Consider the following 24,704-nt stretch of genomic DNA (forward strand, 5'->3'; position numbering starts at 1 on the left):
AACTAATTTTTTTTAACTATATAAGAAAAAATAAACTATAAAAAAGTTAAGTTCAATTAAAAAAAACTCACCAAACTTGTAAACCGAGGCAACCTGGGTTACCTTAGCAAACTTGTAAACCACGCTAACCCCATATAAATGGGAAAAAAAGTAAATTACGAAGCTAAATTCTTAATAATATCAATTTTAAAAGATAAAATCGACAAAAATAGATTTGAAAAAAAATCATAACAAAAAAAAGTAAAAAAAAAAGGATAGTAACACACTATGAATTGCTATTGTAATTCACAGTGCAATAGGTGTTGGGTGGAACAATGATTTCCCCCACATCCTTTAATTTTTGTTACTTCATAAAGTTTAATAATATGGTTTTTCTCTAAAACAATTTTTTTAACAATATGAGAAAAAAATAGGTTATAAAAAAATCAAGTTCAATTAAAAAAACTTATCAAATTTATAAATTGGGGCAACCTGGATTACCTTGACAAACATGCAAACCACGCTAACCTCATAGAAAGACAAAATAAAAAGAAAAAAAATACAAAATTAAATTCCCATCCATCTTAATATTAAAAAATAAAATCAATAAAAATAATTTTAAAAAAATCATAAAAAAACAAAAAGAAAAATAACAACCAATATAAAAAAATATTTTAGTAATTCATAATTTTTTTGTGAGGAAATTTAAAATGTTTTTCCCACGTCATTTACCTTTTTAATATATATATATATATATATATATATATATATATATATATATTAAAACATACTCTAAATGGTGTGGGGGAATCACTGTTCCCCCACACACATTTCATTGTGGATTACAACGGTAATCCACAGTGATCCTTCTCTTTTTTTTTCTAACTTTTCCCTTTTTTTTTCTTTTTTTTCCTTGTTTTTTTCAACTTTCCTAATTTTTTTTCATTTATTTTTTTTTAAATTATTTTTGTTGATTTTACCATTTAAATATTGACCTGGTTAAAATTTTTGCTTTGTAATTTTTTAAAAACAAAATACTGTGAATTGCTGCGATGTTTTTCCACATAGTTTTTCTATTTTATTTCTTTATTTTTCAAAATTATATTTGTCAATTTTTTTTAATATTGAGCTGATTGAAAATTTGGTTTTGTAATTTTTTTCTTTAAAACATTGTTGATTGCTACAGTGTTTCTCCGCATGGTTTTTTTTTCTCCAAAATTATATTTTTTTTATTTTATTTTTTAATATTGAGCTGATTAAAAATTACAGTTACAATATGTTAGGAAAGCACTGTAACTTTTTTTGAAAATTACTGTTGATTGCTACAGTGTTTTTTCCCACATGGTTTTTTTCTGTTTTTATAATATTTTTTTCTAAAATTATCTTTGTCAATTTTATTTTTTAAATGTTAAGCTGGTTAAGAATTGCAATTACAAGTAAATACAAGTTTTTCCTCACATGATTTTCTTCCAGTTTCTTTTTTGTTTTCTTTTTTTGTGATATTTTTTTCAAAATTATCTTCGTTGATTTTATTTTTTTTAATATTGAGTTGGTTAGAATTTAACTTTGTAATAAAGCTTAATTATGTGGGGAAAACATTGTAGCTTTGCTCATAAAACATTGTGGATTGCTACAGTGTCTCTTCGCATGGTTTTCTATTATAACTTTTTTCAAATTATCTTTTTTAATTTTATTTTTTTAATATTGAGTTGTTTGTAAATTATAATTACAAGTCATTACAAATAAGGCTAAATCATGTAGGGAAGCACTGTAGCTTTCATCACAAAACAGTATGAATTGCTACAGTGTTTCCAACATGATTTTGTTTTCTTTTTTTGGTGTTTGTTTTGTTATTTATTTTTCTAAAATTATCTCTGTCGATTTTTTTAATATTGAGCTGATTAAGAATTTAGCTTTGTAATTTTTTTTCTTTAAAACACTGTGAATTGTTGCAATGTTTTCCTATGTAATTTTTTTATGATTTTTTTTAAAATTATCTTTGTCGATTTTTTTTAATATTGAGTTGGTTAAGAATTATAATTACAGTAAAACTAAATCATATGAGAAAAGCGTTGTAGTTTTGCTCACAAAACACTGTGGATTGCTACAATATTTCTCTAAATGGTTTTTTATTTTATTTTATTGGGAAAAACGTTATAGTTTTCCTCACAAAACATTATCAATTGCTACAACGTTTTTTCTCATGGGTTTTTTTTCCTTCCAAAATTATCTTTGTTGGTTTTTTTTATATATTAAGTTGGTAGAGAATTTAGCTTTGTAATTTTTTTTCTTTTTATTAACTGAAAAGTTAAATCATGTGGTGAAAGCACTGTATTTTTCCTCACAAAACACGGTAAATTGCTACAACTCATTTTGTTCAGTCTCTAAGTTTTTGATCACCAACACAACTTTTTTTCTCGTCATGAAATATTTTCTCTATCATATCTTTAATTTCTATTATTTATCTAGCGCTAATTCATAATTATAATACTATTAAATACATTTGTTTTATAAGCTCACGGCAGCGCGCATGCATGTCATCTCATCTCGTGTATATATATAAAAGAGGAGACTTGGTTCTGCTACATAGACATGAATCAATGATCACTGATATGACTCAAAATTTCTATAGGAGGAGCACAGCAAGCTGCTTCCCTGTTACAAGTCCACTTTGTTACTTAGGCCATGGCTAATGCATCAGAGAACAGCACATTGGCCATGGGCTTATGGCCGACACTAATGAAAGGGCAGATGAGCAAAATCCACTTTTGGAAGCAAATCCTGGAATGTAATAAGTTTTCAAATCTTCCCCAAAGTAATCATCACATGCAAATAACTACGGCAATCAGCACTATCAAGATACCAGTTCCCCGCACCGAGGGTCTTCGCCTGGCGGTAGGAGCGGTAGGAGAGGTTTGTCTTCTTCTGCTGTTTTTGAGTTCAAGTCCTTACATGCACGCCTGTCATCCATACGGTGTTTTATATGCTTACTGGGTTTGCAGGGTGTTCAGTGGGCCGTGAGATTAGTCGTGGTGCTCGCAAGCTGGCTCGAACACCCACGTAAATCAAAAAAAAAAAAAAAAAACCAGTTCCCACTGCAGGTCCATCTTTGAGGATGCTAAGTTTTCTTTATGCTGGTTTCATCATCTTAGGCGGATCACAGCATTAAACCTTTAACTTTCCACTCAATGTTTTCTTAACGCAGTTGAACTTACTTGTCCAGGGCTGATATCATATTCCATTACCATCTTAAATTGTATATAACCAAATCATAGCCATTGGATTTGTAACTTAAAGGTCCAAAACACTAAAGTACTGGAAGAGAGAGATAACAAACTTAAGCCGCAGGACCATTTCTTTAGCAATTTCTTATACAGCAGTGCATTTTCGAACAAAAAATCTGTGATTTCCAACTTTAAATCCATATGCACATCCTTTTGCCATTCTTAAAAACAACATGTAGGCCCGCTACCCTGAATCAAACCTTCTCTTTTCTACTTTACTTATTCCACACCCTGTTATATTTAAAGAAACAACAATTTTAATCACGAACAAAACTTGTTTTAGAGGTTTTTTTTCCTTACAAACACTTAGAGATGCTTCCACTCCCTCCTCCACCACCCTCCCCGCTGCCCGTAGAACCATCTCCACAACCAGAAAAGCAAGGCTTTCCAGTCTCTCTCAATCAGATAGTCATATCAAAGCAAGCCAGAAATCAACAAAGTTATTCGGCAGAGACATCAAATTCTGACAGCAAGAAATTAAGCAAGCCGCCAATATTCAAACATCCTCGACCTCGCCGTACAAACCCAGTTATATGGTGTGGTGCAATCCTCTGCCTCATATTCAGCCTTGTTCTCATCTTCTTTGGAATAGCAACTTTGATTATCTATCTTGTCATTAAACCAAGAAATCCAGTGTTTGACATACCAAACGCAAATCTAAGCAGCATATACTTCGATTCACCAGAGTATTTCAATGGGGATCTTACCTTCCTCGCAGACTTCTCCAACCCAAATCAGAAAATTGATGTGAGATTCGAGTATGTGGATATAGAGCTCTACTTTTCGGATAGACTTATAGGAACTCAAGCTCTTCAGCCTTTCACACAAAGAAGTCGGGAAACAAGATTGGAATCAGTTCAAATCATATCAAGCTTGGTATATTTGCCCCAGAATCTTGCTTTTGAACTTCAAAAGCAGGTGCAGAGTAACAAGGTCCACTACAACATGAGAGTAACTTTTAAAGTGAGATCTAACCTGGGTCTGCTCCATTATTCATACTGGTTACATGGAAGGTGTGAGATAGAGATGACTGGCCCACCCACTGGTGTTATCGTTGCCCGAAGTTGCAAAACAAAGAGATGAAGAAGAAGAGATTTTTAACTCCTCTTTTCCTGGTTTGTTCAGATTGATGTCTAAACAGATTTTTTTATATATAATAAGACTTGGTCTGATAAGTTTTGTGCTATGGATCGAACAGAATTCTTCGAGGTTGTAATTGTCTAAGGCCATAAATATGTTATTTTGAAACCTTAAGCTCAGTAAACACAGACAATATTTCATTTTGGTACTTCCGCCACCTAGGTTTTCAATGAGCTAACACATGAAGTAAACTAGCATAAATAATGTCCAGTCAAATTAATACCTTAAATTATGTAAGAGGAAAGGATAAAGCACACAGTGTGGATAAAATTGAGAATTTTGATATTCAGACACATGCTTCGATTAAACAAATGTGCTAGAACCACCTTTAATCAGCTAAACTAAAGTAGCTTATTATCTAATTTGAAGTTTCTCGGCACCTTGAGTGTAGGAATTCAGATAACTTCTGTGAATTCAAAGCATTTCACACAAATTTATTGACAGCGCTTATCATAGAAGGACCTCTAGACCTTCCTACGCTGATCTCCCAGTTAGTAAATTAACAATATCTAAAAGCAAGTATGAACAATTGAAACTCACATTCAATGGAATTAGCAGCAGCAGTGGTGAAAGGATTACAAAATTAACTCATGTAAACAAAATTCATTCAAGATTTAAAAAATATGCAACTGATTTAAACATCTCCAAGATCATTATTAGTACAATTTTACTTTCTGACTAAACACATTGTCTTTAACAACTTAAAGCTAGAAACAATATTTGGAACTCAGCTATACAATCAAATGAAAGAAGAAAAATTAACCTCTATTTTCATCCCCTCTCCAGCTCCCATCAACTTCATCCAGCGTCTTCGCTACAATAGACAATGCATGTAATCCACTCTGCAACTCGTCTTGCAACAAATTATAAATCAGCCTATGCCTCTTCACTAAGCTCTTCCCGTCAAACTCCTTAGAAACAACTTTCACATTGAAATGTGTCTCCCCATTACTCCCTCTCACACCAGCATGCCCAGCATGCTGATATGAAATATCCTCTACTTCCAATTCAACAGGACTTAGCTCCCTCTCCAATTTCTCCCTGACCCTTATTCCCGTACTCCCTAAAGCCTTCGAATTCGATCCCTTTTCACTCCCCTCCGGTCCCAAACCCTCACCACCATCAATTTTCGCATCAAAACTCAAGCCTTTGACCGAATTGTCACCAGAACTTTCAACACCAACATCACCATTTGAGCCCAAATTTTCAATTTTTCCCTCATTCTCACCACTACAATCACGAAGCTTCGAGCTTTCAACAGCCCCACTTCCCTTTTCAGCTTCCATATACAATTCAAGTGTTTTCTTTTGCATCAACTTCAACGTATTCAAAAACCGATTATTCTTAGAAGGTGTCAAGCTCTGCGGCAACCCAAGAGACACAACAAAATCGGGAGAAACCCTCAAAACCTCCTCAACCGGCCGGCCCGAAAGCCCTTGAACAAGCAAAGCAGCTAGACCCTTACTTAAAACAGAATCAGAATCAGCTTCAAAGACAACATTCTTCTCAAAATCCAAATAAGCCCTAACCCAAACTTGAGAAACACAACCTTCAACTTTATTCTCCCTAGTTTTAAACTCACTGTCAAGTGGTTTCAAATCCTTTCCATAAAAAAGTAACTGCTCATACTTAACTTTGGGTTCTTGAACCGATTGAAAAAGCTTGATGATCTCTTGAAGCTTTGGAGGGAGTTCGTCAATTGGTTGCAAAGACATAGAGCTTGATGGTGATGCAAGTAAAGGTTGAGTCTTTGTTGGGATTTTTTGGAAAGAAATACGTTTCGAGAAAATAAAGAAGGAAAGATTCGTGGGTTCTAAGGAGAAAATTAAGGTTTTTGTTGAGTGAAGAGATCTTGGGAATTTTGTGGTCAATATGCGAAGAGAAGTGGAGAATGAAGTGGAAGACATCGTTGAAGAACACAGAACTTATGCAGAGGTTTCTAACGAGGAAAGGATGTAAATGGATTGTGAGAGAGAACTAAACGAGAAGTTGACATTGTTTTATTTTTTTACTTATCACTATAATTTGATAATCTTGTCTCAAATAATTAAGTAAAATAATGTGCTTATAGTTCACAACATGGTTATTAAATCCAACCCGAGTATTTATCAGAGGTCAAGTAATGAATTGGACATGTTAAAACGATTTCTTTAAAAATAAAAAACAAAACATTGTTGTTTTGACATATAAATTAAAAAAAAATATAAATATAAATAGATTATTTATCAGATTTTATTTTAATCGACCCGTCATAAATTAACTTAATTTTTTTAGTAGTTTCTCACAATGTTGCATGCAACTTTCTGCCCCTTTATCTACCAAAAAGAAACTAGCTAGTCATGACAGCAAATCTATGTTTTGCCTCATGAAGATTTGAGCAGTGAACTCCAATTTGAGTTCTCCAGAACAACGATAACTTTGCTTGCAAATGGAATTAATGCTTCAATTAATATTTATGTCTAGGGAAAATATTCAGTCTGCCATCATGCAGCTTTTTTGCTGGAGCAAGAAGAAAATATTGTGTAGACTTAGGCAAGAAATTCCTGTAATGTCCTGCCTATGTCCATCGCATCATCTCATATTTTTCCTTCAGAAACCTCATCTCTTTCTCCCACTTGCGTCTATCGTCATCGTACTTGGCCTCCAATCTTTCCTCCATGATTTTCAGCTTCTCCCTGAATTCGTCTTCACATGTTTCTTTTGCTTTTCTCAGCTCTTCTTCACCAAGTGCTCGGTATTTCTTGAACTCATCTTCCAATTTGTTCACCAATATTCCATCCCGATATGGAATGTTTTCTTCACTTGTAGCCTTCCTCAATATTTCAAGAAGTGCAGATTTCATGATTGAATCCTCTCCTTCATCCTGATCAAGTGCATTCTTTCCATCAGATTGCTCTACGTTGGTCTAGTGAAAGTAAATTGTTAGTAAAGGGATACATACATACATACATATAAGAGAGAAATATTAGACAATCATGTTTCCATGGAAAGAGAACTAACCCTTGAATCAGAATTTCTTAGGCTTCTGTGGGGCTTCAACCTTACCGTGTTAGCTTTTTCAATCATGGCACACTTATAGCATAAGAAATTAGATAGTACCAAGATAACAAGACCACAGCTTCCAGTGTTAGCACTGCACAGTAAGAGACAGAAAGCAAATCTTTCAACCCAGAGAGCAACAGTGGTGGCATCCATTGACACGCCCCTTCACTAGCTAGGGTACACCAAATATGTGTCACTGTATGCTATATATAGAGAGAGGTCGAGCTCCTCTGTAAACGCTTGTTTTGGTGGGCAATGACGAAATTTTGGGGGGCAGGTTAAAAATTTGCCTATTTCTCAAAAGGGATGTTGGAGAATTTTTCCTGTCTTGATATCTTTCCTATTCCTATACACAAAAAATATGCATGATTATTCCAACTTTACCTCTTTCAAGGATTTCTAGTATCTGCAAGCAATGGCATTTTGTCTCGACCAGAAATAATGGAGACCGTAAAGATAAAAAAAGACATGTTTTTCATATCTTTTGTTTTGAAGTATAAAAATTCATTTAAAATTGTTCTAAAATATGTTTATTTTATATTTCTATCTTCATAAGGCAAATTCCTGTATAGTTCAGCAAAGTCCATTTCGTAACCCGCAACGTAGTAATCTGGACACTGCAGAAAGGAATCATGGAGGAAAAACCATTTCCAACTCAACGCAGATAAAAGGGATACAAGATTAAGCTAATGTGGCAGTTGACACCAAAGCTAAAGCAACACAAATGTGCAGTCTAAACAAAAAGTAATTTGATGTCTGGTGCAAATAGTGGAAAGCTCTTGGGTGCCCTATGTTAGGAATTTCGCCCTATGTTAGGAATTTCGCCCGGTGATGTACTGATATTTGCTCATATGAAGGGGAAGCACACTGACATAATATTTAACGTGGTTCGGCAAAACCGCCTACATCCACGGGAGAGAGTCCATATTATTTAGAGATAGAGAAAGGATTACAACACAATATATGGAGGAGGAGGATCACTTCACTCAAACTCTACTCCCAGCTCTCTTGCTGCACTTGCAGCTGCTGCCATTGCAGCCCTTCACTTTCTCTCTACACTCTTCACATTCTCATCACTCTCATCTCATTTTGCTCTCACTCTTGGTGCCCTTTTATAGGCAACAATGATGCCACCAACTCCTACTCTTCTTCAACAAAAATGGCTGTCAACTCCCACTCTTCTTCAACAAAGGTGGCTGTCAATAGTCAATGGTTGGTGATGTCCATTTTCTGCACATGCAATGGCAACAAACCCAACAATCACCCCCTTTGCCATTCATGTGAGGCAATTGTCCTCTTGCTTTTTCAGCACAGGCTTGTATCTTGCAACTCTTCCAAGCTTACCATTCTGAGAGCATCTGTGGCCGAGTTTACAGGTACTCGTCAAACCTTTCAATCACCAGAGTTACCAAAGCATATCTTTTCTCACATAAAAGGATCACTACAACCAGATGGTCTGCCACTTCACATCTGAAGAGTGTTAACGCTTGTCTCTGGGACACAACATTCCCCTTCGAGCGTATCAACCATGCTCGGTCCGGAATGATTCATCAAGCCTCACATCAAGGCTTACAACACCCCCTCAAACGGAAATTTCTATTTCCAAGTGCGACAGTCATTATCTGAGTATCTTAATGTGATCACGAGCTCACCACTCTTCCAAGAGTCTACTCATCCAGGAGTTACGCCTGCCCTCTGTTCCACCCTAAGAACCACGCCTTACTTCTCTGTGAGTCTCTCGCTCTTAGTCGTAAGAGTCCAGGTAGCTCTCCACTTTTAACCATGGGGGCAGCCCATTAAAGGTTGATCCATATCTGTCTTCATACTCTGAGTATTACAATGCCATTATCGAGCTCACCACCTTGACAAGAGTCAACTCGTTCCCAGAACCTGCGCATGCCCTCTGCTCCTTCATAGCAGTCGCGTCTTAATGCTCCACAAGTCACACACTTATTGTCCAAGGCAAATGTCTTCTAGCTCATTGATCTTTAGCATGGGGGCAATATCCATGAAAGTCAATCCTGCATTTGTCTCCATACTCATCATAGCCTAGCCATCACATTGGCTCTGGGGTGTTCTGAACTGGGCTCATATCGTGGCCCACACACCTTCTCCTTAGGTGTCTTCGCCTTTCATAGGCGGTCGCATCCTCCTTCAACTAAGATGCTTCAAAGTGGCTCCAAAAATTCTCTACCGCCATGTGCACTATGGGAGAGATTACTGCCACTTTTTACATAGAAAGAGAAACTTGCAGTATACTCCTCACAATCCTCCACCTCGATTTCTATATTTGGAGCTTCTACGTCTTTTTGCTTGACAGCTCCATCTACACCAACTCTCTCTGGTGTCTTCGCCTTTCATCATAGGCGGTCGCCTTTTATCACAGGCTTTTGCACCCCCTCAATTAGGTGCTTTTGCAACAGCTTATCTTTCCATCCTTGCATGCATTGGAAAGGTCCTCGCTTGTTGCCTTTATCAAGAGCACAAGAGACTTCTTGTTGTACAACTTCTTACACACTGTCTCTGCTCTGAGCTTCATCTAGGAACTCTTCTTCTCCTTGCACCTGTTGTCTCATTACAGTACCTCTTTGGATCCTACGGGTACTCCTACACAATCTCTGTATGCCCTCGTGCAATTTCTGTTTTCTAGATTTTCCCCTATTCCTTGCTTATGTTTGACAACAGCTCATCCTGTCACAACACCTGTCCAAGTCAAAATAGGGTGTCAATCTTTATCCCCTTGTTGTATTTCTCTTCCATTATCAGGGTCTTCATCAATTCTCCCATCAAGAAATTACAGTCACTGAATCTAACTTCTTTAGAGAAATCACCACTCCATCAGATCTTTGATCCTTCGGAACCCAACTGTTCCCTTGTGCCGTCATCCTGCTAGTCTTCAACTGTTTCATTACAAACTACTATATATACGAAAATAGTACCGTATGGATAATCCTTCCACTAAGCAAGTTCCTAAGAAAGATTGGAAGGGTCACATTGGTCCCGCTTAAAACCCAATCTTCTAGACAGAACTTCTCAGGCCATATCTATCCATCATACTGTCTTTCCATATATACAACCATTTGCTAGCTTTGTTGCGGCTTTCCTTTACAAGTGATCTGGAATATACTGGTTTAATACATGATTTCTCAATATCTAGCGAGACTACCAGTGCTTAGATTCGTCAAGATTGGTCTTCGTTAATTTCCACTCTTCACCTCAAATTGTCCACATGATCGGGTGTCCAGAGTGACCCAATTTTGCCTTCCCTCAAGGCAGTTAAAATTCTCTCCATTTAGCAGTCTAGCACATGTAATTGGGTAAACATATGCACCTTCTTCTTCATCTTCATCGACCACCATGAAGATCATCGGATGCTTCCTGATAGGGTAATCTCTCTTTAATAATTCACCACCACCACTTTCGGTCTCAAATCTCAACAATCAGACCGTACCATTGCATCTGGAACGATCAAATTAGCTGGAAACAAGTTTGAAATCGTCCAAATCGCATTTCAGACGGCTAAGATTTGATCAAAACAATTCTGGCCTGATAAACGGCCCAGATTCAATCTCAGATCTGGTTGCACGTAGACTCTGCTGCATAGAATCTTATCCCTCGGCTCGCGGCTTGGCTCGGCTCGGCTCGGCTCACGGCTAGTGACGTGGCAGGTGGGTCCCACTGTGCTGACGTGTCAGCTGACTGGACACTGACATGGCATGCTGACTGTGTATGCTGACGTCATCCTTATCCGAGTCTGGCACGTGGGTCGGATCATCTGGTATTCGGGTCAGGTCGGCTTATCCGGGTGGAGAAGACGCGTGCGACGCATGGCGCGCGTCTGTGCGCGTGGGCAGTCTCCTCACCGGCGTGTGAGGACGATTTCGACGCGGTTTTCAACAGTGGCTTCGTCTCTTCCTCCTCTACACGGTGGTATAGTCAAAACATAATTTTGACAACTTTCATTTTTGAGCAATATCAAACACCACTTAAACCATATGCTCTGATACCAATTGTTGGGGAATCCAGCACCCCCATGCTCGGACCGGTGGTGTACTGATATTTGCTCATATGGAGGGGAAGCACACTGACACAATATTTAATGTGGTTCGGCAAAACCGCCTACATCCACGGGAGAGAGTCCATATTATTTAGAGATAGAGAAAGGATTACAACACAATACATGGAGGAGGAGGATCACTTCACTCAAACTCTACTCTCAGCTCTCTTGCTGCACTTGCAGCTGCTGCCATTGCAGCCCTTCACTTTCTCTCTACACTCTTCACATTCTCATCACTCTCATCTCATTTTGCTCTCACTCTTGGTGTCCTTTTATAGACAACAATGATGCCACCAACTCCAGTTCTTCTTCAACAATGGTGGCTGTCAATAGTCAATGGTTGGTGCTGTCTATTTTCTGCACATGCAATGACAACAAACCCAACACCCTAACCTGTAACTCTTGACATCCTGAAAGGGAACATCAGTCAGATAGCTTTTTGTCTGAAGGGCAAGGTCCACAATGCTTGCATGGTTGTCAGGAAATCACCTCTGGTGGTGCTGCGCAGAGCATGTAAAAACAATGGTAGTTTCTCTCCGGGTCAGAGACTTGGCAAACGCGTGATCTTTCAAGAAGGTAAGTACGAACTGCAGCAGCACCAGAGATCTTCCCATGCTTATCAAGTTGTATCTCAATAAACTTTCCAAACCGACTGATTGATCACCCTTTTTTGTTTTACTGTAAGTTTAACACAAATTTTTAGAAGAAAGTAGAACGTAGATAGAGCATCTAAATTCACCTTGAACTGTTGTTTTTGACAGTTTATGCGTTCCCAAATGCTTCCAACAGTGAATTGGACTGAAGTGGAAATCAACGACTCCACTCAATCAGTTTAATCACTGTTAATAAACCCTGTCTGATCTGATAGGTGAATTTAAAACCTGACTTGAATTTTGACTTGGATGGATTTCCAAAAAAACATTGTTTTAAATATATTAAAATTAGCCTGTTTAGTCCATGACTCCGACGTGCTGGGATTAATAACTTTGAGTTCAGTAGTTGAATCATCGAAAGGGCAAGATGCTGTCACAGTGAAGAGGGTTCTGTCTGGTTCAAGATACCATTAAAAGTAAAAGCTCTAGTAATGACAGTGTTAAAGGGAAGCATGTCTGTTTGATTGGCTTAGATTTGTTGTAATTGAAAGTTGATGGGACTGTTTTAAAAAAATATTTATTCATTTATAAATAACTCAAAGCAATATATTATAAATTAGAGAAAAAAATATTATAAATTAGTTAAAAAATATCAATATACCCTTATATACTGAGCTTACTCAAACTCTAATTTGAACACACACACACACACCAAAAGGCAAAAGAAATTAATTAATTCGCATTCCAAGGAAGGAAAATACATTTTGTAATTGCATACATAAAATCACCAGCCCCGTAAAGTCATAAACAGAGACTCAGAGAGAGGCCTAGTACTTGTACCCCTTCTCAAACAAGCTCTCTGAAGCCAACCCACCAGCACCTCCTCCAGTATACTTGCCAAGAGTTGCCTCTGAATTTCCCTTGCACCTAACCAAGAACACCTCTTGAGCTTTCTCAACATTCTCCTTCTTTCCAGCCCATGTTTTGAGCGTGCTTTTTTGCAATGCTCGGCCGAAAGAGAATGATAGAGTCCATGGTTTCAACACCTCAAGCTTATTCATTGCATTGAGGTTCAGTGTTGCTTCCTCCTCACTTTGTCCACCAGACAAGAACACGATGCCTGGTACAGCTGGTGGAACAGTTCTGCGTAGCGCGGTCACTGTGTACTCAGCAATCACCTCAGGTGTTACCTGTACAGAATCAAGTTAGCCCTTTTGAGATTAGTTAATTATAAAGACAAGTATCAGATAATTCAATTAATTAGATTAAGGGTTGATGTTGATATTTTGATACCTTTGGGCTATCAGAACCTGGAGTGACCATGTTAGGCTTGAGGAGGGTGCCTTCAAGAAGAACATGCTGGTCATTCAATGCCTTGTAAACAGCTGCAAGCACAGTCTCAGTTACAGCAGCACATTTCTTAATGTCATGAGATCCATCAGTCAAAATCTCAGGCTCCACAATAGGCACCAGACCATTCTCCTGACAAATAATAGCGTAACGAGCCAACCCTTGTGCATTCTGCTGGATTGACAATTCAGATGGCTCAGTTGGGCCAATCTTGAGGACAGCACGCCACTTTGCGAATCGTGCACCGGCCTTGTAGTATTGCTGGCAACGTGCTCCGAGTGAATCAAAGCCTTGGGTTGTAGTTTCACCATTAGTCCCAGCTAATTCAACTACACCTTTGTCAACTTTGATTCCGGGAATAATGTTGTTTTCTTGGAGGACTTCAACAAATGGTTTCCCATCAGAGGCTTTCTGGTAGAGGGTTTCTTCAAAGAGGATGACACCAGAGAGGTAAGGTAGGGCTTTGCCGGATGTGAAAAGGAGTTCGCGCAGGGCTTGGCGGTTGGACTCAATATTCTCAACATTTATGCTCGATAAACGCTTACCAATGGTGCCTGTGCTCTCATCCGCAGCCAAAATGCCCTTCCCTGGTGTGGCAATGTACTTGGCAGTCTTGATCAACTCATCTGGAGTAAACAATGGTAAGAACCAACAACCTTAGAAGCTATATATATATATAGGCTTGATTTGATAAGCTATCCATTATTATTTGAAGCTTCAATCCATGTGCATGCATGAGGTGAAACTCCTATCATTTATATATGAAAGTCTACCAGTGGCAACTTAACTGGATATCTGCCAATGAACTTGAAGTTCAACTGCAATCATATCCCCATCTCCAAAGAGGTCTCACATTTGAGCCTCTCCTTTGTAACCAGCAAAAAAAGATGGATATGCAAAGGAGAAAGAAACTGGTGCACTCTAGTTTTCAGTGTTCATGAATTCGTAGTCAAAATAGTGCTTTAAAGTGAACTCGAGTGCTCAACTTAAGCTTCATGGAGTTCAAAAGGTTGGACATAAGACAAGTGTGCGAGAGAGAGAGGAGTAATACCTGCATACTTTCCAACAAAGGCCGACATGGCTAAAGCTTTTTCTAGGATGGATATTGGATAAAGAAAGATAAATAGATACAAGACGAAAATGCAAAAACAAACTTTCTCAAGCACCACTCTATATAGATCATCTTCGATCGAATATACCAAAAGAAATCCACCCTACAAATGTCAACACGTGTCAAGAGATTAGCCCAACACAGATTATCATCCTTGGATAAAGCAATGAGTGATCACTCTCTTTGCCAAGTGGATATCTTTTTATTATATCTCAGCTCGAGAATCCTAAAAGCATTGTGTGGAAAAGGAAAAGCTCTTGCCTCATCTGCAGCTTTGCTCCCTCCAAAATTTGAAGATATCGATGCAAACATCTATATTTGTCTCAGCCACTAATTTCTAACCATTAATGTCAATGTCCCTTCTAATTCATTTCAGCTTCATTTTTTGATAAATTAATTCCCTGCTATTGTAGAGTAGAAGAAAACAAAAGGGAACATGTAGCTAGGATGAGAAAATTTGCATACACCACAATAATAGCAAAGAATCAAACAAGGATATTCAACCTCTAGTAGAACCAAAATAATGGTTCACAATAAAATTGTATCACCATATATGAGATCAAATATCTGGGTTCACAGATACATATATCATGAGGAGGTTGTCACCATCACGTTCCAAGTAGGTGCCTGTAATCTCTCCTCTAAGCCATGCAATGACTGAGTAACTTTTTGATAATGGATTGTTTGCTCTCTTTATTTTTTCCTATGAAACCCGTCTGCACAGAACTAGGTGACAGAATCAAACACCTCCCTGTGTGACCCAAAGTTTCAAGAAAATAAAAATGAAAGGAGGAAACTATAGGTTTAATTTGAGTCAAAATTTGTTGAAAACTGAAATAGCACAACTCAGCAGATAAAAGAGTCCGGCAGTTTCGGCTGCTCGCCTCCAACTCTTTGCAGATTAATCAGCACAGCTTTTAATATCTCTATTGTGTAGAGGCCACCACTGGTTGGTACTCGTCATCTGTACCGAAATACCTATCTCCAAACTCACCCATACCAGGTATAACACGGAAATCTTCATTCAAACCAATTTCAATCTCAGATGTTACAATCTTTATTCTTGGGAATCTTTTGCAAACCACATGCACTCCCTGAGGTGCCTGGTGGACATAAATAGTATATTTGTAAACAGGAATTTCCAAAATTAATGTCTCATAACGAGTAGGCTAAAAATAAAACCAAAAAATCGAGTAGGCAGAACTCGCTTACAGATATGAGATTAAGAAATATGATCTGGGATTCCGGCACACCCTTGCTAATGAGTAAAGAAATAGCCTGAACAGCTGAATTGCCTGAACAAAAGGTAGAGAGTCATTAATACCAATTAGTGGAGCAAGAGATATACTCAATCGAGTAATTTTCATGTTCAATTGAGTCTAGAAGTGCCAGTAGCATTTTAAGACACGAGTAACGGTCTTTTCCGTCAAGTTACAAAGAAACAAAAAGATTTTTTATGAGTCCTTGAAGGTAGTAAAACTTTTATCATCACTAACTCATTCCAAAACAAAAATCTATAGTGAAAAACACAAACCTGTCCCTAGAATTGGATCCAATAGCAACACATGTCTATCTGAGATGTCTTGCGGTAACTTTTCATATATTAGCTGCCAAAGCGTTGAAGCATTGAGAGAATAACCAGAACTCAGTGATTGTATGACACATACAGATATGAAGTCAGACGCATGCTCGGAAACAAAGAGAGAAGCTTTTACAAACCTGCTGACCATTGTCACCTTCCCTATGAATAAGAATCTTCCCAATCTTGATGCCTTTACAACATGCTCGTAAAGCATTCTCCATACTCTCACCACTGGTCATAATGTAAAAGAGAATATTTAGTTGTTTGTCATGCAGTTGGGAAAGATGCAGGAAAAAGTTCATAAAATGTAAACAATAAGAAATTCATTGTTGGGGCTACAGATTCCAATTCAGTTCCTAATTATCTTCCTCTAATCAAGAAACTAAATAATCAAATCAAATCTAAGGCTACCCATTCATGTGATTGTCACAATGAACTTGAGAACTTAACACAGTCTAGCTAATGAGTTGGTTTCATAGTGCTCTTGCATAATATTATCTGCAGAAGAAATTCCCTAAGACTGCAGTGGGTATCAATCATGCAGGAAGAAAGATACAAGTTATTGCCAACTTATTGCCATCGCCCACATAATTCAATCTCATGTGTAGCTGGTGACAGATGCAAGAGAATAAAACATACCAGTAAGTCAAAATATTAAGCAGACAGTGGAACATATCAATCCACTGCTTCATAAATTGATATCGTACAAGTACCTCCTAATAACAGAGACACCACATAACCTCTTACAGAAGTCCACACCAGTGTAAACTGACCCTGCATCACACAGGAAAAAAATGTGGAAAGTAAGATCCAAGCAGTTACAGTTACAAAACTAAAAAAACAACCACCTCAGATGAGAAATATGGACCCATCACTTAAAGAGTATGAAATGAGTAGGAGTAAGTCATCTTCCTAATCCTGCAACTACAAACGCACCATCACAAGTAATACAAGTTCTGTTACCAGGGTGCCAACATGCTCATCATTCATGTTTTAAGTATCTAGTAAAATGAAAGTATAAACCTTTTTATTTGAAGAATAAACATCAAATATTTCTCCAAGATTTCATCTCTCATTGACAAAATAAATACCAGGTAAAAGTAAACTTGAAATCAAGACCTGAGTAGCCTAAAGATTCTCAGAACACTGAGCTGTCAGCTTACCGGTGGGAGTGGTCACCTGCTTTTCCGTAAATGGTAGATGTCCCAGACCATGTTCAACAACCTGGCATGCATAACAGGAGATTGGATGAGTGAACAAACTGAATAAAAGAAAAGGTCACTATATCGACTCTCAAGCAAAAAAAAAATTTAAAAAATAATAATAAAATAAACATTAATTAAGAAAATATAAACCCACCAAACGAATCAACCTGTCAGCATAAAAAACAAAGTCATGTTTTGTTGTCTGAGAATCACGTATTAGAGTATGCATACCGCGTATCTGCATGAGACAGGCAAGAATTGTTGGATCTAAATAAGCAAAGAAGCAAACAACAATACAGTACACAGAACCAGAAAAGCAGGTAAGATATGCTGCTTAATCAAGATTAATGTAGATCTCCATTAGAATACATAACCCCCATTGTTAGGTTTGATTGGTGAGTAGGATGCCATACCTGAAAAGTTGATTGAATGACATATAAATTGGGGTATATTTTACACATATCATGTTGGCCAAGCTTTGTACGAATATGTTGCACAATCAAATCAATGGCTACATGATTATCTCCTCCACGAGGAATGATGATGTCAGCATACTTCTTTGTTGGGAGTATGAAATCATCAAAAGCAGGCTTCACAAATTTTGAGTACTGCATCAAAAGAATTCTGTCAATTCCCACAAAAGGTCACACACCATGATTGCCTAATAGAAGAGATGAAAATTAGCTCACACGTAAAGGCTTTCTATTGGTTTGCTTACTTTAAGATTATCTTGATCACTAAATAAGTATTTTAAATCAAAAGGAAAAAATAACAAGACTACATAAATCTCATGTGATGTTGTTCACCCTCCAAAATTAATAGCAAATGAAAAGGAAACTGATTTTTTTCTTTAAAGATGGAGTCGACAAGGAAAAGGTGAGATTACAAACAGACTAAGTTCTTAACATCCTAAAGGTGAAAAAGGAAGAATGACAATCATTTTGGGATAGCATGGGTAGAAAATAAGATAAAAAGAAAGGAAAGAACAAAGGGGAGATGTAGGAAATCACTTCCTATCTCTCTTGTCCAAACCTCACGTGCTCTAAGTTGAAAAAATTGAGTGGGTACAGGCAGTAAAACATAAAAGTTCTTCATCAATTTTCCCTTGTTTTTTTTTTCCACCACATTTAACAACCAACAAAGGAAAATTTTAGATTCCCTGGATTTTACTTTCTATAAAACTGTAGAGAATAATGCAAGAAAAGAAAGAATAATTCAACTTTTAGGCACCCGTCAGTTCATGATGCAACCTCCGAGTTAAAAAACCACTAACCTGATCAAGTACTGTAGCAATATCTCTACCCTTCTCAACAATATCACGCCTTATTCTCCTTGCCAGACGTACATCAGCATCTGCGCTGAAAATTGAACAATGTCAAGTGATAGTGCTACAAATAAGTTATATTTGTGTGGTATATTGAATCATTTTATAAGGAACATCAGAACCTATTGGTTCCAAAACAAAATGAAAAGAAAAATGGCAGAAACATGTTGAGGAACCGAAACAACATAAAATTGTCGTGTTTGGCAACGGGGGAATGCAGAAAGTCAGGCATGTGTAAACATTTTGTTAAAGAAAAAAACCAATTGCTACTTGAGATAATCTGAGATACTGAAAAGGATAGGTTTCCAGTAAAAAGCTTCAATAACCCATCCAGCAAGGTTAAGGATTGTGATATTCCTCAAGGCTACAACTAAAATATAACATGCCACAAAAGCTCTAGACACATTTTATGAACTCTCACATCTTCCAACAATGTCCCCCTATAGGTTATACTAGTTTGTATGCCCGCGCTACACTGCGGAGGGACCAAAAAATTTTAAATGCAAAAAAGAAATCAGGTCTTAGAGAATTCTTTGGCATTGTTATTAAACTTGAAAATTCAGTTGTTTTGAAAAACAATTTCACTCAAGATAAATTTTCTTATTAATATATTTCTTTTTTATCTTAGCAAATGCAAGTTTTTTAACTGGAATCATTGTTTCTATTAAAAAACAAATATTTTATGATTGTTAAAGCAATTTGAAAAAAAAAATCAAAATAATATGTCCATATTTTATGTGATTGAAAGCCAAAAACATTTTAAATGTGATAAAATCATGTTTAAAATCTATTTAAAGATTTTAAGAATAATAAAAAAATTGAATTGAATTTTCATGAACAATTTATTATTAGTAGTATTATTTTTATATCAGATGCATTATAATTGAAAAGAAATTATTAAAATCCAAATAATTAGATAGATGACATATCATCTATCTCCTGGAAGGAAATACTGCTGCCAGTGAGATTTCAACCCATGACCTACACCCATGCCATGCGCACTATGACATGTAATTGTTATAAAATGATTTAAAAAACATATTAAGGTGCTTCACTGTTTATATAATAGTAAGCACCATAAGAAACTCCAGTTCTTTTAGTTTGTTTAGATAATATAGTGATGCCAAAGTTAATTGATAGCTGGAAAACTAAATAACCTGTATCGACAAATATCTTCATGTTCATCAGCTCTCGAATGCGAGGATCATGGAAAATAAGAATGCCTTCCAATATTATAACATCTGATGGATTGACCTGGAAAATATTTGTAGCAATGAGAGTTCAGAATGTGATGCACATTGAAGAATCAAACATGAGATTTACATTTCATGAGTCCAATCACTAAACGTTGTACAAAGACATCATGGAAGAAGTATTCAAAAATCGTGTAGGGAAATTTCAGCATGGTTATGGTAGTGTACTGGTAAGTGTAACATGGCATGTACAGCTGAAACATAGAAGGAAACATTTGTCCACAAATAATTAATATGAAGCCACGCATCAAAAAAAAAATCACATCTGTACACCCTGGTCACTGACAAAAAGATCAAAATCATTAATGTGGAAATGTAAAAAACTGCTAATTACTGAAGTTTCACTTCTTTTTTTATTGTTTTAATAGTTCCCTATCTCAAACAAGAGCCCCGTTTAGACAAAGAAAAAGGAGGAATCCAACTATGCAATTAGTATAATACAATCATAATATAGTATTGTTCCCTTTAGTTTTTCGCCTTTTTCTTTTCCTTAGAAATATAAATTCCATTATCTTTTGAGCTAGATCATGCTGCCTTTGTTCCATAAAATTCCATAGTTGACCATATATGCCACAGAACCCAAAATAACACAAGGCAAAACACAAAAAATCTAGATATAAGTAAATTTATAGCTTCACTAACAATCTTGCTCAACCTTAAGAATTTTACAAGTAGCATGTGAACATAGAGCCAGGCAATACAATTACCACTATCCAATTAAGGTCCCGCCTATCACTGTCCAAGACTCCAAGAAGGAAGGATTTGAAATGGTAAATGGTCCTACCTTCAACATATTTGCATGAAACAGCTACTCATAACTCCTTTTGCAACCTTATGGTCACAATCTAATGACTTTACCCTCACTAAATAATGGCTCCTGGAAAATATATATCGATATAGATAACAAAGCCTTCAAGTAAATACCACACCAAAATCTTATAAAATTCTGAAGAACATTTGTTATGATAGTACAAAACCCAAGTTTATATGAAGCCAGCTTCAAATTGCAGATATCTGCAATAGGATTTGGCATATATCAAGGAGAGTTATGTTTTTCAAGACAAGGGGAGCATAGGAAAACTGTACCCTTCTTGCAGGAAAAACGTTTTTGTAACTCTTGAAGTCATAATTTGGAATATCTACTGCTTGCCCATGCCTCAACTTCTCCATAGCACATAGTAGTTGCTCAGTGTCAAATGCATCTGACAACAAGAGAAATATTTTGCTAAAAGGGCAATATAGCATTCACCATGCAAGAAATTTACCCCCACCATCTCAAAATAATTAGCCAGAGTTCTGCCCTTAAATACCTTCACTACAGAAGAACATTGCAGCATGTTCATGGTTTGGAAAATGATAAGAGAAAGCAGGAACTCAATGCATGACATAAAACAGAACAAGACCCCCCCCCCCCGGAATCATGCTTATTTTGGTTAACAGCGCTGTAAGATCCCTTAAATAGCACAATGTATCTTAGAGAAGTCTACTCACCAGGATGGTCAAAGTTGTACTCGTGAACTCTTGTAAGTTCCTCTTCAGTTAGATCATGATAAAAAGAATCCTGCCATTTCATCCATGAACAATATTTACTTGTACATTGAATCAATCCTGATAATAGCACCAAACTTTTATGACTAAGAGCTCAATGTTTAATACCATGATTCATTATAAGATCCTTTTCTAAAATAGGCAACCCCATACCCATTAAAATAAAACACGATCAGAAAAAAGCAAACTGTAAAGCTAAAAATTGCAAAAGGGATACAGTTAATGGAGTTTCCCCCAACTGTTCAATTTTGTTAACTCTGAAAGGTGTCAAATTTTTTAATGAAAGAACTTTCTGCATCTGATTTCCAAAACTTAAGCAGAATCAGGGAGTCATTACCTGGTTAACAAGTACCACACGCTGATCATGAAGCTGTTGAATGATCATATCACAAACTGTAGTCTTCCCAGATGCTGCTCCACCAGCGACTCCTGTACCACAAAATAGTTAAAATGACAACTATCAAGATTTCTTTTTCTTCAGTATCATATCCCTGTTTGCAACTCTCCCTCCCATTTTAATTTACTTCGCCAAATCTAAGCCTAAAATCTAAACCAAAACCAGCTTCACCTATTTCTTGACTGACTGGGTAAACTTTAAGAGCAAAACTTGGTACAAGATTATTCCATTCTTTTAGCATCCATGTTATGCACCTTCCTAAGTTAGATGATTCCAATTTCATTACCCACATAAAGACTCATTTTTTCACTCTTAAAATGCATATGCTCTGCTCGCTGTATTTTTATATCTTCTGTTGTTCTCATTTTCTGGTTAAAGCACTCTAATAACTGCTGTTGAAAAATATTCAATTGAGAGGTAAGAGTAAAATAGTTAGAAGTTTGTAATGGAAGAAGAAGGTACATGTCAAGCGCATGTTCTGCCAAACCAATATGAAACCACTTCCTTAATGCATTATCACTATAAGCATGAGCCAATTTGCATGCACATAAGCATAAAACATGTCTTTTGTGCTGATGGTAAATAAATGCAAATGAGGTCTCTCCAATCTGTTCTCTTCTCACTGTCTCCACGGGCATGCTAAAATACAATACCAGTGGAAAAAAATTATAGAAAGTGAATTTCTGCAACCACTGCTTTGATCCCATAAAACAAGAAAAGAATCATACAACAACTCTCAGTATGCACCGATCATTAACAATTCACTGAGAACCTATATCAAAGATTTGAAGAGCTACTGGCTTCCAGCTAAATGAAAATTGACAAAAAGAACAGTCACTGACTCACCAATAACAAAGGGTTGCTTACACATCTCTTCAGCTGCTGAAGTTGTCGGTTGTCCCACCTCTGTATTTGTCATCTCCAAACCATCCATATGAAACCCAGAAAAATGAACCCCTGATGATGCCTCTATCATATCCTCGACTGATTTAGAATCCATGAACAAATCCTACAAACAAAAAGAACCCATTATTCTCAACCAATTTTCGCATTAATCCCACTTCATAACTTGAAAGAATCCCACTTTCTACATAAATATAAAATATTTCATTCCAAATCATCAAAGGGCAACCAAGTCAATTATTGCATTCTCTAGTTCATCAACAATCACTAAGTTCCATAGTCATAGCTCTTAAAAAGCTGAAAAATACAATCATGAAAACATCCCAACAAAAGTGTCAGCATCACTACAACCTCCCTTTCCTTACATACCACAAAAACATCAATCCCCCATCACATTAATCATCAAAATGACACCACAGGGTCACTCTTTTTACAATTTTTAATCCACACAAAACAGAGATCAGTTAATGAACACACAAAGCAATCAAAAATAATAAATTCAATTCATAAAAAAAAAGCTTGAGATTTTAGATTTGATCAATTAAACAAGAAATAATTTATCAATTAAAAATTTAAAAAAAAAAGACTGTACCTGGTGTAAAGCTTTAAATTTTAGAGATCAATGAGAGCGGGAGAGATTTATAAAAATATAGATATTTATTTTGGAAAATTAACAGATAACTGTTTAAAGATAGTATTATTATTATTAGGAAGAGGCTGGTGGTGTTTTTAACAGCAGAAGGAGAGGGGAAGGGAGCGAGTGCTTCTGTGTTAATATGGCTGAATGGCTTATTCAAACACAACTGATTTTTCAGTATCTTTGAAGGGAGACCTTGCACCAAAGTCTAAGCTTCTAATATACTCCTCGAGGTGTTTGATTACTGTATGGATACGGAAGAGGCGAAGACGATGAATACACATGTACTTCTATTATTTTAAAATTATATTAAAATGATATTTTTATTTTTAACCAAAAAAACAATATATTTTTGTTCCTTATATATATATATATATATATATATATATTACGTTTTCTACAAAATAATAATTTATTTAATTAATTAATATTATGATATATATTATTCTAAGATCATCTTTTTATTATCTGAGAATAAATCTTCTTAAAAATACTCCCATAATATCAGTGTGCATTTATTAAAAAAAAATATGGATTGTTAGCATTTCACCAAAACCCATGTATTTATATATTTAATTATTATTTATTCTATTAATAAAATCAAGTGCCGCGAGTCGAGTAAATCGATCATATGCACGTGAGATTGTTTTCTTATTGGAAATTGCTTCGAGTATTTGGAAAAAACAAGAACTCTTGTAAATTCCCATTAGTGCCCGGCTTTTGTGCATTTAATTAAAGAAAAAAATGAATTTGTTTTTCATATAAAAAATATATTATATGTTTTAAGCTAACGCTTAGTTACTTTTCATAATTAAAAAAAAAAACAAAGTATAGAACTATCCTCAAAATATATATTTTTTATTTTTATATTTTTTACTAGAAAAGACTAACTAAGGCTATGTTTGTTTCTTGAAAAGTGTTTTTCTGGAAAATTTAAGCGAAAACACTTTCTAAAAGTTGTGAAAAATTTAGAAATGTTATATTATTTGCTGTTTATATCAAATTTAGTTCTCAAACTTTTGATTGCTATATATATTTTGTTTTTAATATTTATTTTTCAATTTCATCTCTTAAAATTTATTTTTTATAATGACTTTGGTCCTCATTTTTATAATTGTTATTTGTTTTTCTCTTATCATTTTTTTATTGAAATTTTTTATTTATCAAATTTGATCCTCTTTTGATTGTTACTTATTTTATTTGAAATAATTTATGAAATGTTAATTATTATTATTTTAATTTCTTCATCTTTCATTTTTTTTTAAGATTTAATCTCTATTATTTTGATTATTATTTATT

At 35.9% G+C, this 24,704-nt stretch overlaps 4 protein-coding genes across 5 annotated transcripts; 1 reads left to right on the forward strand and 3 right to left on the reverse strand.

The window, feature by feature from the left end:
• The first annotated feature begins 3,308 nt into the window (after positions 1-3,308).
• LOC133669341 (NDR1/HIN1-like protein 3) lies at positions 3,309-4,517 on the forward strand. The gene has a single exon (XM_062089438.1). It carries the CDS (start codon positions 3,576-3,578, stop codon positions 4,344-4,346), a length of 771 nt encoding a protein of 256 aa, XP_061945422.1. The 5' UTR covers positions 3,309-3,575; the 3' UTR covers positions 4,347-4,517.
• A 474-nt stretch (positions 4,518-4,991) lies between these two features.
• LOC133669315 (sufE-like protein 1, chloroplastic/mitochondrial) lies at positions 4,992-6,441 on the reverse strand. The gene has a single exon (XM_062089410.1). It carries the CDS (start codon positions 6,308-6,310, stop codon positions 5,162-5,164), a length of 1,149 nt encoding a protein of 382 aa, XP_061945394.1. The 5' UTR covers positions 6,311-6,441; the 3' UTR covers positions 4,992-5,161.
• A 6,371-nt stretch (positions 6,442-12,812) lies between these two features.
• Positions 12,813-14,653, reverse strand: LOC133669326 (fructose-bisphosphate aldolase 5, cytosolic). 2 transcript variants are annotated; one of them, XM_062089427.1, is made up of 3 exons: positions 14,497-14,653; positions 13,389-14,071; positions 12,813-13,285 (listed from the first exon to the last, which is right to left on the reverse strand). In XM_062089427.1, the coding sequence occupies exons 1-3, from the start codon at positions 14,522-14,524 to the stop codon at positions 12,923-12,925; spliced, it is 1,074 nt and encodes a 357-aa protein (XP_061945411.1). In that variant the 5' UTR covers positions 14,525-14,653; the 3' UTR covers positions 12,813-12,922. The 2 variants fall into 2 exon arrangements, with proteins under 2 accessions (XP_061945411.1, XP_061945405.1); XM_062089421.1 differs by lacking the exon at positions 14,497-14,653 and adding an exon at positions 14,234-14,478.
• Positions 14,654-15,054: 401 nt separating this feature from the next.
• LOC133669308 (uridine kinase-like protein 3) lies at positions 15,055-23,670 on the reverse strand. Its single transcript, XM_062089400.1, has 15 exons — positions 23,361-23,670; positions 22,712-22,874; positions 21,806-21,897; positions 21,412-21,481; positions 21,007-21,122; positions 19,825-19,921; positions 18,617-18,696; positions 17,757-17,951; positions 17,498-17,581; positions 17,302-17,362; positions 16,852-16,912; positions 16,276-16,369; positions 16,091-16,163; positions 15,769-15,851; positions 15,055-15,659 (listed from the first exon to the last, which is right to left on the reverse strand). Exons 2-15 carry the CDS (start codon positions 22,863-22,865, stop codon positions 15,483-15,485), a joined length of 1,437 nt encoding a protein of 478 aa, XP_061945384.1. The 5' UTR covers positions 22,866-22,874; positions 23,361-23,670; the 3' UTR covers positions 15,055-15,482.
• Positions 23,671-24,704: the final 1,034 nt, after the last annotated feature.

This window comes from Populus nigra, chromosome 1, assembly GCF_951802175.1.
Source record: "Populus nigra chromosome 1, ddPopNigr1.1, whole genome shotgun sequence".
NCBI classification, from domain to species: domain Eukaryota; kingdom Viridiplantae; phylum Streptophyta; class Magnoliopsida; order Malpighiales; family Salicaceae; genus Populus; species Populus nigra.